This window comes from Callithrix jacchus, chromosome 15 (assembly GCF_049354715.1).
Source record: "Callithrix jacchus isolate 240 chromosome 15, calJac240_pri, whole genome shotgun sequence".
Classification (NCBI taxonomy): Eukaryota; Metazoa; Chordata; class Mammalia; order Primates; family Cebidae; genus Callithrix; species Callithrix jacchus.
In genome coordinates, this window is record NC_133516.1 from 32,678,182 (window position 1) to 32,694,436 (window position 16,255).

The 16,255-nt window shown below is 43.0% G+C and overlaps 1 protein-coding gene across 1 annotated transcript in view; it reads left to right on the forward strand.

The window, feature by feature from the left end:
- The first annotated feature begins 258 nt into the window (after positions 1-258).
- RBM5 (RNA binding motif protein 5) overlaps positions 259-16,255 on the forward strand; it is a 32,429-nt gene continuing 16,432 nt past the window's right edge. The window contains exons 1-6 of the mRNA XM_002758369.7: positions 259-368; positions 1,703-1,769; positions 3,348-3,513; positions 5,211-5,366; positions 13,643-13,712; positions 14,205-14,278. Coding sequence (XP_002758415.1) covers positions 1,753-1,769; positions 3,348-3,513; positions 5,211-5,366; positions 13,643-13,712; positions 14,205-14,278 — 483 coding nt within the window. The 5' untranslated portion in view covers positions 259-368; positions 1,703-1,752. The remainder of the gene's footprint in view (positions 369-1,702; positions 1,770-3,347; positions 3,514-5,210; positions 5,367-13,642; positions 13,713-14,204; positions 14,279-16,255) is intronic.

The window sequence follows — 16,255 nt, forward strand, 5'->3', positions numbered from 1 at the left end:
ACTGCGCTAGTAGCAAAAGCAAAGAATTACCATGCTTAATAGAGAGGAACCCTAAAAACTCTAATCCGGGTCCGCAAAAGCCGATTGACAACTCTGGTGATTTAGAAGAGAATTGCGCAAGAAATTAACACAGAGCGTCCTAAGTGACCAGATTGCCTGCGACCACATTTCCCGGCAGACCTCGCGCAGCCAGGTGTCTTCTAGGATTGGACTCCTCCGCAGGAGGCGGGTGGCGGGGGGAGGGGATAGGCGCGAGGTACTGTGGGTAGGAGACGGCCGTCGGCGGAGGCGCCATTTTGTGGAGCCGCCGAACCTTGTTGGAGGTTCTTGGGCGCAGACCCGCTACTGCTGCTTCGATCTCTCGAAGGGTAAGTGAGGCGGCCGTCTGTAACGACGGTAGGTTTTTGCCATTGGGGCTGGCCCCCGAGACTCCCTTGTCAGCTGCCAGAGGCGACTGATCAGCTCCAGCCGGTTCTCTGGAGGGGCTAAATTACTCCAGCCGTTGGAGGGCCGTGCCCTTTCTTGTCGCCACGTCCGTCAGTTTCCAGAGGTCGTCCAGCCAGCTCAGCCTCGGGCCTGCTTTCCGGCTGTGACTTTGCCCCTTGCGGGTACACGTACCCTAATCCCCAGCCTAACGGAGCCTTGGAGCCGTCGTCTGTCTCCCGGGCACTCCCTGGCAGTCTCTGGCCGCCATCGCCCTCTCCGAAAAGCTGTTCGGTGATGGCCGATCTGCGGGTTAGGAACCTGTTGGGAGGCGGGAGGGGTGTGTGCGGGGAGGGCAGGCTGGACGCTGAAGTCGGTTGAGCAGGCCGTGACGCCGCCATCTCGGCCGTGAGACCCCACGGAGGTGGGTGCTGGCACCGCCCGGGAGACAAGGGGAGGCACCAGCGATTGTACTCTGGGACTTGTTTCCCCCTACTGGTTCTTTTTCATTTATTAATTTCAAGAAATCGTTGAGCGTTCGCTCTAGACGAAGGTCCAGAGACTACTGTAACTGATTTCTCGGACCTCGCGCTCATCGAACGCGTTCCAGCTGTGTGATGTCTTACTACCAACGGTGGGCAGGGGGGTCGTGATGTAGTTTGCAGGGGGTTCCGCTCAGTAGTTTGTAGTCATAAGAACTGGCCCAAAACGTGGTGGTTATTGTTACCTAGGAATTAAGTCGTTTCTAGCTTTGCTCCTGTCTTATGCGATATGTTATTAATGTAGTAGGTTTCAGTCAGCTCAGTATCCCAGCTTCTACGAGGTTTTAAATTTTTCATCAGAAATGTTTGAATTTCATGTTGCTGTTTGTATTAATGAAGACACTTGGATTAATGTTTTAATGGTCAACTTTCCCACTGGACTTGCTTTGATTCAGAACCAAAGGAGCTGATTGCAGCTGTGCCCTTTTTGCTTTGTAATTCTAAGGTAGGAGCAGGGAGGGAGTCTTTTGCTTGCTCCGTATTATGAGTCTGTTGTTAAATCTGAAATCGAATATTTTAAAGTATGCTTAATCTTTCAGCTTTGCTCGTTGTTAACAAATTGTTAGCATAATTTTAGCTTTGGCAGTTTGTCCCCACCATCTCTCCACCTTAGATAATCACTGTCAGTGATTTGAAGGTTTGATGAAATCCCTGCCTCAGTAGTATCCAAGGTTATGGAGCTACTGACTTAAGTGATCTCTTGAGATTTACAGCGACGTATCTCTCTTGTCTCCTAGAAAAACAATTTGAAACTTTTGGAGCTGTGTGCTACATCTTCAGTGGGACAATGGGTTCAGACAAAAGGTAAGTTACTATAGTACATGGCTTTGATCTCAACATTTCAGTGTGGACTGAACTATTTGTTTCAAATAGTTTATCAAACGAATATGTGAGTTTTTTGTGCCAGGCATTGCTCATAATGAACGCCTTCTTGGTCCTGTTGTCACAAACTACAGTCTAGTGAGAGAATTAAAGTACTGTGTGAACATGCTGTGATAAAGTATAGGGTGCTCTTAGAATGCATAGGAAGTATGTCTTTTTCTTATTCACAGCCAGGAAAGTTCCCGGAGAAAGTATTCTCTGGAAGGAAGCTGGATTAGAAAGAATTTTAGGCAAAGAAGGCTGGGGTACAGTGGGTCACTGAGGGTTCCCTGTGCGGACAGCAACCTTTGCAGAAGCCAGGAGATCATACAGTCTGGCACTTAGCACAGTTCCTGGCTGTGGTAAGCAATCAATGAATGCCAGTTCTTGTTATTGTTCCTTAAATAGCAAGATAATCCAGACTTAGAGAGCTGAGAAGCTTGGGACTGTGTGTTACATGAAGAAGGAAAAAGCCAAATAATTAGTGGAAAGTTAAGATGAGAGCATTTGGCTATTGTGTCACCTATGGATATACTCTCTCAGACCATGTGATTTAAACACACATCCTTATTCAGTCATCTGCCGATTTAGTATTGAGGTCAGTCCCAGTGGTAGATCACATTGACAGGCCTGAGGGGCCTTAGGAAAAGTTCATGTCACATGATGTTTTAATGCTGTGTCAGCAGTCTATAGTTCTAAATAGCTTATTCAATTAACATTTACCCCTTTGGGGTGTCTTAGTCCCATATTTCCTTCAATTCTTTTTATTAAATTTGTATATTCTAAATGAAGCCCTTATAAATATTTCCCTTGCCTTGTGATTGTACAGCAGTTTTATGAACCTGATAAACAGTTTACAAAAGAACTATTTTATCTGTGGTCAAATAGGTTTAAGCCTCTTGTTATTAGATTTTCCCATGAAGCCCAGTGCTGCCCTGTAACCAAAAATAAACTAGATGTTAAGAGTGTTCTCTTAGAGAGTGCTAGTTCTAGATAACTATCTAGTTGTGTCTGACAACTAAGTTTCCTGATGGGGAAAAAAAGACTTAGTTCATCCAGGTTTTTGGTCCATTTTCTAATAGATGTGATACACTTGAGAATAGATGAGCCAGGGATGTGCTTAATTCCACCCTTAAAAATTGTGTGGAATTCAAATAACTGCTTTCTGCCTGTTTTTGGTCACCAAGTTCTGAATCAGAGATGAAGGGGTAATGTGTAGACTCTAGGCTCTACAAAATGTAAAAATAGACTTGGACAGCATGACCCTTCCTTAGAAATATTCAACCCAAATGTTCGATAGTTATAATTTAAGATTTAGCATAAATTCCTGAGAATTATCAAATTTAGGGATGTAGGTATTTTCCCAGTGGTTATCTTTGTAAACTGGAGTTTAATAATACATTCTAACACTTTATTTGAATATATTATAGAAACTGATGTGTGGGGTGTGTGTCTTTTTAGTTGTTTTTTAAAGGTACAAAATGTGACTGACTTTAGAATGAAAATTATTTTCTCTGGCAGAGTGAGTAGAACAGAGCGTAGTGGAAGATATGGTTCCATCATAGATAGGGATGACCGTGATGAGCGTGAATCCCGAAGCAGACGGAGGGACTCAGATTACAAAAGATCAAGTGATGATCGGAGGGGTGATAGATATGATGACTACCGAGACTATGACAGTCCAGAGGTGAGTGACCAGCAGCTATATAACCCCCAAAAACACCCTGAGCCTTATAGTAATAGAAATAACAGCCAGGCCTGGTGGCTCGTGCCTATAATCTCAGCACTTTAGGAGGCCAAGGCAGGCAGATCACTTGAGGTCAGGAGTTCAAGACCAGTTTGGCCAATACAGTGGAACCTGTGTCTGCTAATAATACAAAAATTAGCTGAGTATGGTGGTGGGCACCTGTAATCCCAGCTATTCAGGAGGCCAAGGCAGGAGAATCGCTTGAACCCAGGAGATGGGGGTTACAGTGAGTCGAGATCGAGCCACTGCTCTCCCGCCTGGGTGACAAAAGCAAGACTCCATCTCAAAACAACAAAAAAAAAGAAAATAATAATAGCCAGGGTTTACATAAGGCTCAGCATATAAACCCTGTTAGGTCTCAGTAGGTGTTGCTTAGGTATTATTCACATTTTAAAGATGAAGCAGTGGGGCTATAATAACATATAAGTGCTGTGTTTTGAAATGAATGATGAATATACGTTGTTGGGCTCACGTGAGTCTGTAGTCCCAACACTTTGGGAGGCTGAGGCAGGAGGATCCCTTGAGCCCAGGAGTTCGAGACCAGCCTGGGCACCATAGGGAGACCCTCTCTAAAATAATAGTAATAACAGGCCAGGATTACAGACGGTGGCTCACACCTGTAATCCCAGCACTTTGGGAGGCCAAGGTGGGTGGATCACGAGGTCAAGAAATCGAGACCATCCTGGTCAACATGGTGAAACCCCGTCTCTACCAAAAATACAAAAAATTAGCTGGGCGTGGTGGCACATGACTGTAATCCCAGCTACTCAGGAGGCTGAGGCAGGAGAATTGCCTGAACACAGGAGGTGGAGATTGCGGTGAGCCGAGATCGTGCCATTGCACTCCAGCCTGGGTAACAAGAGCGAAACTCCGTCTCAAAAAAAAAAAAAATTAATAATAATAGTAATAATAATAATAATAAGTTGTTTTGGTCATCTTGATATATCTTTTATTTACATTCCTTTCCATATGCATATGTAGCTTTGTTTAGAAATAATTGCGCTGCCCATATAATTTTGCAATATTTTTTTCCTTTTTCTACTTTTTCTATGCATATATTATAACAGATAATGGTATTTCTTTGCTTGTTGGTGTGATGTACAGTAAATTATTAAACCATTCTTCCTGAACTAAATGGTTGTTGCTGTTTTAGAAAACACCATGGGCAGGCTGGGCGAGGTGGTGGTGGGTGCTTGTAATCCCAGCTACTTGGGAGGCTGAGGTACGAGAATCACATGAGTCTGGGAGGTGGAGGTTGCAGTGAGCTGAGATCATGTCACTGCACTCCAGCCTGGGTGATGGAGCGAGACTCCATCTCAAACAAAAACCAGAAAAAAGAAAACATTGCAGGCTGGGCGTGCCTGTAATCCCAGCACTTTGATAGGCCAAGGCAGGAGGATCACTTGAGGCCAGGAGTTCAAGACCAGCCTGAGCAACATAGCGAGACCCCTGTTTCAAAAACAAAAAGCATTGCAGTGAACATCACCATGGAGTGCTTGTATCATCTCTGTTGACTTCCTGCTAAGGATGATTTCTAGGAGGGGAGGGCTTGTTTTAAAGTATACATTTGTTTCAAAGTGTACATTTGTTTCAAAGTGTACAGGGTGTTAATTATAATTTTGTTTATTGTAATTCAGAGAGAACGTGAAAGAAGGAACAGTGACCGATCAGAAGATGGCTATCATTCAGATGGTGACTATGGTGAGCACGACTATAGACATGACATCAGTGACGAGAGGGAGAGCAAGACCATCATGCTGCGTGGCCTTCCCATCACCATCACAGAGAGCGATGTAAGGGGAAATGACAGTTCTAACCAGCAGTCAGTAGGCACAATGAACATTGAGCTTCTACCATTATTTTCTCATGTTACTGTTCTGTCTTAAGCCAATAGAGATTGAGTATCCCTTATCCAAAATGCTTGGGACCAGAAGTGTTCGATATTTGATGTTTTGGTGTTTTTTTTTTTTTTTTAATACTTGCATTTACGTAAGTTTAAACATTTGAGTTTACATAAGTCTAAACATGATATTTATACATATTTTGTATATGCCTTATACTTGCTAAAGGTAGTTTTATACAATACTTCAAATAATTTTATACACAAAACAATGTGTGGTTTGGGTTTTTTGTGTGATGTTTTTGTTTCTGTTTTTTACAGACAGGGTCTGACTGTCACCCGGGCCGGGTATAGCAATGTAATTATAGCTCACTGCAACCTCAGACTCCTAGGCTCAAGTGACCCTTCTACTTCAGTAGCTGGCAGGTGCATGCCACCACACCAGCTAGTTTTTTGTAGAAACAGGCTCACTATGTTGCCCAGTCTAAAAATTTTGACTGCCCTTTTTGACTGTGACCTATCAAATAAGATCAGGGGTGGAATTTTACATGCATATTGTCATGTTGGTGCTCAGAAGATTTCAGATTTTGGAGCATTTCAGATTTTTAGATTAGGACTGCTCAACGTGTATCTCAGCTAGTGAAATATTTTCCTGCCTTCAGGGGGTTCTCTGAACTAGGTTCAGAAGTAAGTTACCATATTGGCTGGGTGCCTTGGCTCATGCCTGTAATTTCAGCACTTTGGAAGGCTAAGGCGGGTGGATCACTTGAGGTCAGGAATTTGAGACCAGCCTGGCCAATGTGGTGAAACCCTGTCTCTACTAAAAATACAAAAATTAACCGGGCGTGGAGGTACATACCTGTAGTCCCAGCTACGGGAGGAGGGTGGTAAGGCAGGAGAATCACTTGAAACTGGGAGGCGGAGGTTGCAGTGAGCTGAGATTGTGCCACTGCACTCCAGCCTGGGCGACAGCAAGACCCTGTCTCAAAAAAAAAAAAAAAAATGAGATATTCAGAAAACTCAAACATTGAACTTCAAAGCCTAAATATAAATATGGTAAATTGCCATATTTATTACTATATTTATATTTAAGCTTTGAAGCTCAATGTTTGAGTTTTCTGAATATCTCTAACCACAGGAGTAGGTCTTGTTTCTTCAGTAGCTTCTAGAAGGTAATCAATACATTTTTATTGAATTAGTTACTTATCAGATGAGGGTGATTGGTAAATACATAATTTTCTTTTCCTTTTTTTTTTTTTTTTTTTTTTTTTGAGACGGAGTTTCGCTGTTGTTACCCAGACTGGAATACAATGGCACTATCTTGGCTCACCGCAACCTCCACCTCCTGGGTTCAAGCAATTCTTCTGCCTCAGCCTTCGAGTAGCTGGAACTATAGGTGCACACCACCATGCCCAGCTAATTTTTGTATTTTTAGTAGAGACGGGGTTTCACCTTGTTGACCAGGAGGGTCTCGATCTCTTGACCTCGTTATCCACCCGTCTCGGCCTCCCAAAGTGCTGGGATTATAGGCGTGAGCCACCGCGCCCAGCCCATAATTTTCTTTTTAATCTGGCCACCCTTTGATTTGTTGAAAATTAAACTATCCATTTAAAACCTCAGAAAAGCTTGTTAAAACGGAAGCCTCATTCAGACTGGCCAATTAGAGTTTTAGTGTACTTGGCACTGCCTGATTTCCAGCAACATCTCTGGTTCTCACCCTTCCTTCCAGCCACACCCTGCTTCTCACATCCTGAACTTAGGACATGTCCATTGCTCTACTGTTGTGCCTTTTTCTGCTTGGAGACACCTGTATGTAAAGCCTTTCCTGATCTACCAGGCAGAGTTTCTTCATACTTATTCTCTTCCTAAGACACTGTATTCATAACTTTTGTGTACCAGCTTTACTGTAGCTATCAACACACGTCTCATCTCTACCACAGCATACCTAAAAACAGGCCTCTGTGTGAACTAGTCAGTCACCTCTGTGTCCCCAACCCTTGAACACAATATGTTTGTTACTCAGCCAGTGTTCTTGGTAAAAATGAATGTGAGGTTTTGAAACATGCTTTTAAAAGATGTAAATAAAGCATTGTGCCAGTATTTTTTTACTGGAGTCATCAAAATAATATTCTGACTAATGTTTAGTTGAATTTTAGATAAAGCTCAAAATAAGCATTGGATTCCCTCAGCTTGGGGTTTCTAAACCCTGGAAGAAATGAATATGACAAGGCCGGGCGCGGTGGCTCACTTTGTAATCCCAGCACATTGGAAGGCCGAGGTGGGCGGATCATCTGAGGTCAGGAGTTCAAGACCAGCCTGAACAATATGGTGAAACCCCATCTCAAAAAAAAAAGAAAAAAATGAATATGACAAATGTGAGACGGGATATTAGAGTTAATAGTGGGTAATCATTCCATTATTTGTAATCCACTGCTCATCTGCTACACTGTGTCCATGTTAGATGCTACAGTGATACCGAGCTATGGATCCTGTCTCAAAAAAGCTTATGGATGAGTAGCTAAGGTCAGCAGATAATGGTGACAATGCAGAATCGAAAGGGGTCAGAGGCTGAGTATGGTAACTCATGTCTGTAATCCTAGCACTTTGGGAGGACAAGGTGGGAAGATTGCTTGAACCCAGGAGTTCGAGACAAACCTGGGCAACATGGTAAAATGCATCTCTCCAAAAAAAAAAAAAAAAGGCCAGGCTTAATGGCACTTGTCTGTGGTCCCAGTTACTTGGGAGGCTGAGGCAGGAGGATCACTTGAGCCCAAGAGGTCAATGCTGCAGTGAGTTGTATTCATGCCACTGTATTCCAGCCTGAGTGACAGAGCAAGACCCTGCCTCAAAAAAAAGAAAAAGAAGGTCGTATTGGAAGAGGTCCTATTCAAGGTTATTTAAGGGAAATTGTTACTAGTGGAGGGTAAGGAATCTTTTATTTATTTATTTATTTTTTTTTTTTAGACAGAGTTTCACTCTTGTTACCCAGGCTGGAGTGCAATGGCACGATCTCGGCTCACTGCAACCTCCTCCTGGGTTCAGGCAGTTCTCCTGCCTCAGTTTCCTGAGTAGCTGGGATTACAGCACCACAATGCCAGCTGATTTTTGTATTTTTGGTAGAGACGGGGTTTCACCATGTTGACCAGGATGGTCTCGATCTCTTGACCTCGTGATCCACCCGCCCGGCCTTACTTGACCACTTTTATGATTTGAGTGGAAGTTATTTGTCAGCATTGGTTCCGATCCTTCAGCTGTTTTTATCTGCTTCATAATATTCACAGTACTGCTAACCTTTCAGGAGAGGTTAGGGGGTAATGACACATTTTAGTTATGTCTTTAAGATAAAGTCTTAGTGAAAAATAAATGTGTTTATATTCCCCCCTCCAGAATAATAAGTAAATAATTAAACATTTAAAAATTATAGTATTTAATCTCCTGAACTTTAGTGTATCACCTATTGTTTCCCTTTTTGGTCACCTTCCCCCGCCACACAGACTGATATGTAAACTCTTAGAGTAAATATATCTCTTTAGCTACTATGTTGTTTATATGTTACTGTATCACTGCTTATTTGTTTGTTTTGGGGGTTTTTTTTTGAGAAAGTCTCACTGTCCCCAGGCTGGAGCACAGTGGTATGATCTCAGCTCACTGCAACCTTCGCCTCCTGGGTCCAGGAGATTCTCCTGCCTCAGTCTCCCAAGTAGCTGGGATTACAGGTACAGGCCACCATGTGTGGCTAATTTTTCTATTTTTAGTAGAGACAGGGTTTCACCATGTTGGCCAGGCTGGTCTCGAACTTCTGACCTCAAGTGATTTGCCCACCTCGGCCTCCCAAAGTGCTGGGATTACAGGAGTGAGCCACTGGCCTGTATCCCTGCCTGTGTCACAGCTTTTATAGTAAGTATCTAATTGCTCTAGTGACTAATTCTTTTTACTTAATATGTTACTACATATGAACCTGAGTCTCATGGTAGGGCCAGGCTCCTCACTTTTCTTTTTGGAGACAGAATCTCGCTCTGTTGCCCAGGCTGGAGTACAGTGGTGTGATCTTGCTTCACTGCAACCTCTACCTTCAAGGTTTCAAGTGATTCACCTGCCTCAGCCTCCTGATAAACTGGGATTACAGGCATGCGCCATCATGCCTGGCTACTTTTCGTATTTTTAGTAGAGACAGGGTTTTTCCATTTTGGCCAGGCTAGTCTTGAACTCGTGACCTCAGGTGACTTGCCTGCCTTTGCCTCCAAAGTGCTGGGATTATAGGCGTGAGCCACCTCGACCAGCCACAGCCTCCTCACTTTTGTGTTAGAAAGCAGGTATTTGGGCTGGGCGCGGTGGCTCACACCTGTAATCCCAGCACTTTGGGAGGCCGAGGCAGGTGGATCGGGAGGTCAAGAAATCGAGACCATCATGGTCAACATGGTGAAACCCCGTCTCTATTAAAAATATAAAAAATTAGCTGGGCATCGTGGTGCGTGCCTGTAATACCAGCTACTCAGGAGGCTGAGGCAGGAGAATTGCCTGAACCCAAGAGGCGGAGGTTGCAGTGAGCTGAGATTGCACCATTACACTCCAGCCTGGGTAACGAGAGCGAAACTCCATCTCAAAAAAAAAAAGAAAGTAGGTGATTATGTTCCACAGTGTCACCATGAATACTGAACCATTGCTCGTAGGAGAAATACAGAGTTGGGTTTCTGTGAGACTGTGATCACAACGTTTTTGTCAGCTGATAAGTACAGAACCTTGTTTTATGTGTTTCTGTTCAAAGAAGCCTTATTTAATTATATATCATTGATTCATTAACACTGAACTCACAGCCAATGGCACTGTAACTCATGCCTGCATGAAGCTTATCTAGCTTACATATTATGTCTGTAAGGCATGTCATAGCCTTGTGCTTAGGAACACTAGACAGCATTTCAGAACTATGCTTGAGGAGCAGTTTTTGTTTTGTTTTTTTTTTTTTTTAGACAGTGTCTTGATCTTCTGCCCAGGCTGGAGTGCAGTGGCTCGATCTTGACTTGCTGCAAACTCTGCCTCCTGGGTTCAAGCGATTCTCTTGCCTCAGCCTCCTAAGTGGCTGGGACTACAGGCGTGTGCCTCCACCCCTGTTTTTGTATTTTTAGTACAGACGGGGTTTCACCGTGTTAGCCCGTATAGTCTCAATCTCCTGGCCTCATGATTCGCCTGCCCTGGCCTCCCAAAGTGCTGGGATTAGAAGCGTGAGCCACCGTGCCCAGCCCAGGAACCCTTTTAAATAGCAGAATCACCAATAAAAAACGAAAAATGTGGAAAACGTGGCACTAGACACTTGTTTACAATATGAAAGCTTAAGGCAAAGCATCACTTTTTTAGATCGCAGCTAGAAATGTGTGTTTGAGCAACTCAGATTTTTCACTGCCTTGCACATGTCTAAGAATGATCATGAAACTGCTGCAGGTATTGATTTGATTGTTAGAAATTTTATTTACAGATGTGGTATCTGAGGTTAATGAGGATTGGCTGTGTATAATCTTGCAGCCTTTGCACCTAATTATGGAAAGTAGAGGCCAGTGAGAATCTTGATTCCACAAATTTCACCCTGGTTTTTTTTTTTTTTCATGGTAGTGTTCCTGCCTGGTACTGTTGGTAAAGAGACTAGTGTATTTTTGTGGCCTTTTACCGGAAGGAATTGGTCTGACATTGGAACAAGCCTACTGACCAAAATACTTTCTTCTAGCCCCCGTTAATGTTTGATTTATTAGGAGCCTAAGAATGTTACACACTTTGTTAATTATGTTATGATAATTTTTACCACTAATTTAACTGTAAGAAAAGTGTGCCTTTAAGATGCGTTAAAAATGTTTTTCCTGGCCCGGCATGGTGGCTCACACCTATAATTCTGTCACTTTGGGAGACTAAGATGGGTGGATTGTTTGATCTCAGGAATTCGAGACCAGCCTGGGCAACACGGTAAAACCCCTCTACTAAGCTGGGTGTGGTGCGTGCTTCTGTAGTCCCAGCTACTCGGGAGGCTGAGGCAGGAGAATTGCTTGAACCCAGGAGGCAGAGGTTGCATTGAGTCAAGATCAAGCCACTGCACTCCAGCCTGGGCAACAGAGTGAAACTCCGTATCCAAAAAAAAAAAAAGGTTATCTTCAGGCTATTCATTTTTTGGCTATTGATTTTTTTTTTTCTTATTTTTGAGAGTAGGCCTCAGAGCAGGAAGACTATTCTTAATCAGATACACTTCAGAGGACAGTGACACATCCACTTCCTCTTTTAAATCTCATCTTCTGAATCCTTATTTTTATATTACTATTATTATTTTGGTTTTAAGGAGCGGAGAGTTTTAATAGGCAAAAAGAAAGGGAGAAGACAGAAGGAAGAAACTCCTCCCGTATAGAGACAGAGTGGGGGGCTCCAAAGCCAAAAGAGGAAGTCTCCCCTTACTTTTTTTAGAGATATAGGATCTCAGTTTGTCACCTGGGCTGGAGTGCAGTGGTGCAATAATAGGCCATGGTAACCTCAAACTCGGGCTCAAACAGTCCTCCCACCTCAGCCTCCCGAGTAACTAGGGTTACGGGTGTGCACCACCATGCTTGGCTAAGTTTTTAAAAATTTTTATAGAGATGGGGTCTTACTATGTTCCCCAGGCTGGTCTTAAACTCCTGTCCTAGAGCACTCCTCTTGCCTCATCCTCCCAAAGCACTAGGATTTTAGGCATGAGCCATTGTACTATCCTTTAGAACAAAGGACAGGAAGATTGAAGGATGGAAGCTTGAGATATCATACCACAAGCAAGGATGTATATCATAACAGAAATTAATTGTGGCCAGGCGTGATGGCTTACTCCTATAATCCCAGCACTTTGGGAGGCCGAGACACCTGGATTGCTTGAGCCCAGGAGTTCCAGACCAGCCTGGGCAACGTGGCAAAACCCTGTCTCTACAAAAAAATACAAAAATTAGCCAGGTGTAGTGGTGTGCACTTGTAGTCCCAGCTACTTCAGGAGACTGAGGTTGGAGGATCGTTTGAGCCCAGGAAGGCAGAGGTTGCAGTGAGCTGAGATCACACCAGTGTACTTCAGCCTGGGTGTCAGAGCTAGGCCCTATCTAAGAAAAAAAGGAAAAATTAATTGCACCTGAGGGAAATTCCCATGCAGCATTTAATAAGTGCCTTCAGTGCTGTTACAATACATTATTATTATTATATATTTCTTTTGAGACAGGTCTTGCTCTGTCACCCAGGCTGGAATGCAGTGGCACAATCTCTGCTCACCGCAGCCTCCGCCTCCTGGGCTCAAGCAATTTTCCTGCCTCAGCCTCCCGAGTAGTTGGGATTACAGGCGCCCAGCTGGAGTACAGTGGCACGATCTCAGCTCACTGCAACCACCGTCTCCCGGGTTCAGGCAATTCTCCTGGCTCAGCCTCCTGAGTAGTTGGGACTACAGGCACGTGCCACCACGCACAGCTAATTTTTGTATTTTTTAGTGGAGACAGGGTTTCAACATGTTGGCCAAGATGGTCTTGATCTCTTGACCTTGTGATCTGCCCGCCTCGGCCTCCCAAATTGCTGGGATTATAGGCGTGAGCCACTGCGCCCGGCTGCTACTTTTTATATTTTTAATAGAGACAGAGTTTTGCCATGTTGGCCAGACTGGTCTGAACTCCTGACCTCAGGTGATCTGCCCACCTTGGCCTCCCAAAGTGCTGGGATTACAGGTGTGAACCACCATGCCCAGCCAAATATATTAATTTCTAAGAGAAATGTTCCCTCTTTTTTGTGCCTTTTAGGAAAATTGCATTTTGGTGATAGAAGTTAAACTTGGCTAATTAGGCCAGGCATGGTGGTTCATGCCTATAATCCCAGCACTTTGGTAGGCTCAGACAGGCAGATCACTTGAGGCCAGGAGTTCAAGACCAGCCTGACCAACATGATGAAACCCCATCTCTACTAAAAATACAAAAATTAGTCGGGCATGGTAGTGCACGTCTGTAATCCCAGCTACTTGGGAGGCTGAGGCAGGAGAATTGCCTGAACCCAGGAGGCAGAGGTTGCAGTGAGCCAAGATCATGCCGCTGCACTCCAGCCTGGGCAACAGAGTGAGTGAGACTACATCTCAAAAACAAAACAAAACAAAAAAAATTAGGCTAATCAAACAGTTGATGTAATTCCTAGTCCCTGAACTTTGTTCAGTATAGAATAGTGTGTGGCAAAGCTTTAACTGTAAATGTGTAAAACCCTGTGCAGATTCGAGAAATGATGGAGTCCTTTGAAGGCCCTCAGCCTGCAGATGTGAGGCTGATGAAGAGGAAAACAGGTGAGAGCTTGCTTAGTTCCTGACATTCTCATTCTCTTCCCCATTCCCACCTCAGTCCCTAAAGAACATCCTGAATGCCCCAGTCTTCAAGCACATGAATTCAGAATGAAAGGTTTGCCATGGCTAAGGAATGTGACTCTTAGAAAACCATGTTAGCATCTGAGGAACTTTTTTAAACTTTGTTTTTAGGGACTTTTTTTTTCCTTAGGTAAGTAATGATTTATAAACTCCTTTTTTTTTTTTTTTTTTTTTGATAATAGTCTGTTGCATGGTTACTTTAAGCGTGGAATCAAATGGAGTGGCGTTTAGTTCAGGCGGCTTGTTCCTTGCCATGGCAAAGTATCAAGAAGATCCCCAAGTCAAGTCACATTTGTAAAGCTGCTTCCCAATTGGCTTTGTCACGCAGTGTTGAAGCAGTGGGAGAGAGATTCACCTGTTATAAAGGAACTGACTAACACAAGTATCCCGTCTATATCTGAATGCTGTCTCTAGGTGTAAGCCGTGGTTTCGCCTTCGTGGAGTTTTATCACTTGCAAGATGCTACCAGCTGGATGGAAGCCAATCAGGTTGCTTCACTCACCAAGTCTAGATATTCATGAAAATGGAACAAGTCTGTACAATTAAAAAAAAAGGTTGAAGGAGTGGTTTGTTCCAAAGGAGTGACTTTAAAAAAAAAAAAAAAGGCTTTGTATATATTAAAATTGACATTACTAGAATAAATACAATACCAAGGAGTTCATTGTATAAATTTGCTCTGCCTTTAAACATGTTTAAACATACCTACCTTCCTGGCAGGGCTTTGTTAACTACTGAATACCTGTCTGGTAATCAGTAAAACATCTTAATGTTTCCCTTTTTTCTACTTAGTTATATTCCTATTCATTATGTCCATTGAGAGTAAGCTTAGTGTATCAAACTCTCCATTTGAGAGTGAAGAGAAAATAATGAAAGTCTGTGGCAAGCATTTTTCTAAATGCCTTATTTCTGCCTGAAGACCAGCCACAAAGCCTCCTAGAGGCATAACTGCTCAGACAGGTCTTCAGGGAATATTTAAGGACCTAGTGGAATTTATGAACAATAAGTCTGATGAGATTAGCCTGGGAGTGGTGTCCTGCTGCTGTCTAATCTAGTTAGAGTGGCATTAACATTCTAATCTCCCTGAGAATGCCTTTTATAGTCTGTTCAAAGCAAATCATTGATGGTTCTTTGATATAGTATTAACTGAAGTGTTCTTCAGTTTGTCAAGATAATGTTCAGTGCTTGGCACTTATCATTTTTTGTAAGAACTCCAAGGCACGTTATTGAATGCCTTTAACCAAGTGCATTCTGGGAAGTTTGCTTGACTCATGTTGCTTTTCTGCAGCATTTTATGATTTGAGTCATCCATGAATCCATGAATAAGTGTTATATTCTTTGATTGGTAATATTGCCATTTATAACAAGACTCACTAATGAGGGTATCACTTTGAGTGACAGGTTTGTTAAGGTTTTTAAGCCTCATTTTCCTAACCCAGAAATCACAACCTGATTTTATAAAAAGTAGAGCTTCATTCATTTCGTACCATAGATACCATTCTAGTAAATCTAGAACATATACAAGGTTCATGTAAGTCCGCTTTCTTGATGCGACAGCATTGTTTGATGCACCTAGGAGTTTAAAACTCCTAAGAAACTAAAACCTATAAGACATTTAAAAGTCTTCACAATTTTAATGTATACAAAGCTATGTTACTGTGTAAGACATTACAGTTCAAATTCACTCCAGAAATAAAAGACCAGTAGGATTAGGGACTCACTGGTAGTTTGGAGTCTCCCCAGCACACATCCCTCCTAGTGGGATGATCTATTGACATATCCCCAGCTTTTTTATTTTTGCTTCTGTATATCACAGTGAGTGGATGGCCCTTCAGCTTTTTCTCTCCTGGCCAGACATGCATTCTTGACTTTAGATATTGCAGAGACAAAATTCACAGCATGTCTTAAATCTTCCAGGATTTGCAAGAACCAAATTGCTCAACAGTATGTATGTTTAGAGGGGTTAGACTTCTTTTTTAAATCCCCATATCTAACCTCCTACTTAAATCTGCTCTGAAAGTGTCAGACCACCCCCACCCTCCATCCTCCCATCCCCAAGAAAAAGAAAAAATGCTCCTGTTAAATGAAGGCTCTTTAGGGGTAGATGCTAGGTATACTCTTGGCTAGACTGATTCAGCTCAGAGTTGACTTTTTAAAGTGAAGTCCTCGTAGTCATATGGTTGACTTGAAGGATGAGGTGGTGTATGTATTAATGAGCTTTTCCTACCCCCCTGAAGAAACTTCATTGGCCTCCTGGTTACCTTGAAGAGAGTACCATCTATTTTAGTGAAAAAAACACATCTGTCACCTAGGACATGACATGGTTGCAGTTGGCAGGGGAAAAAAATCTCATTTAGCTGTTTTAAGAGTTGGTGGCATTCAGAATAGTCCCTCTTGAGAAAGAATTGTAACCAGGTTCCCTCTATAAATGAGTCCCCTCCCTTTCCCCGCAAAGCACACATCCTGAA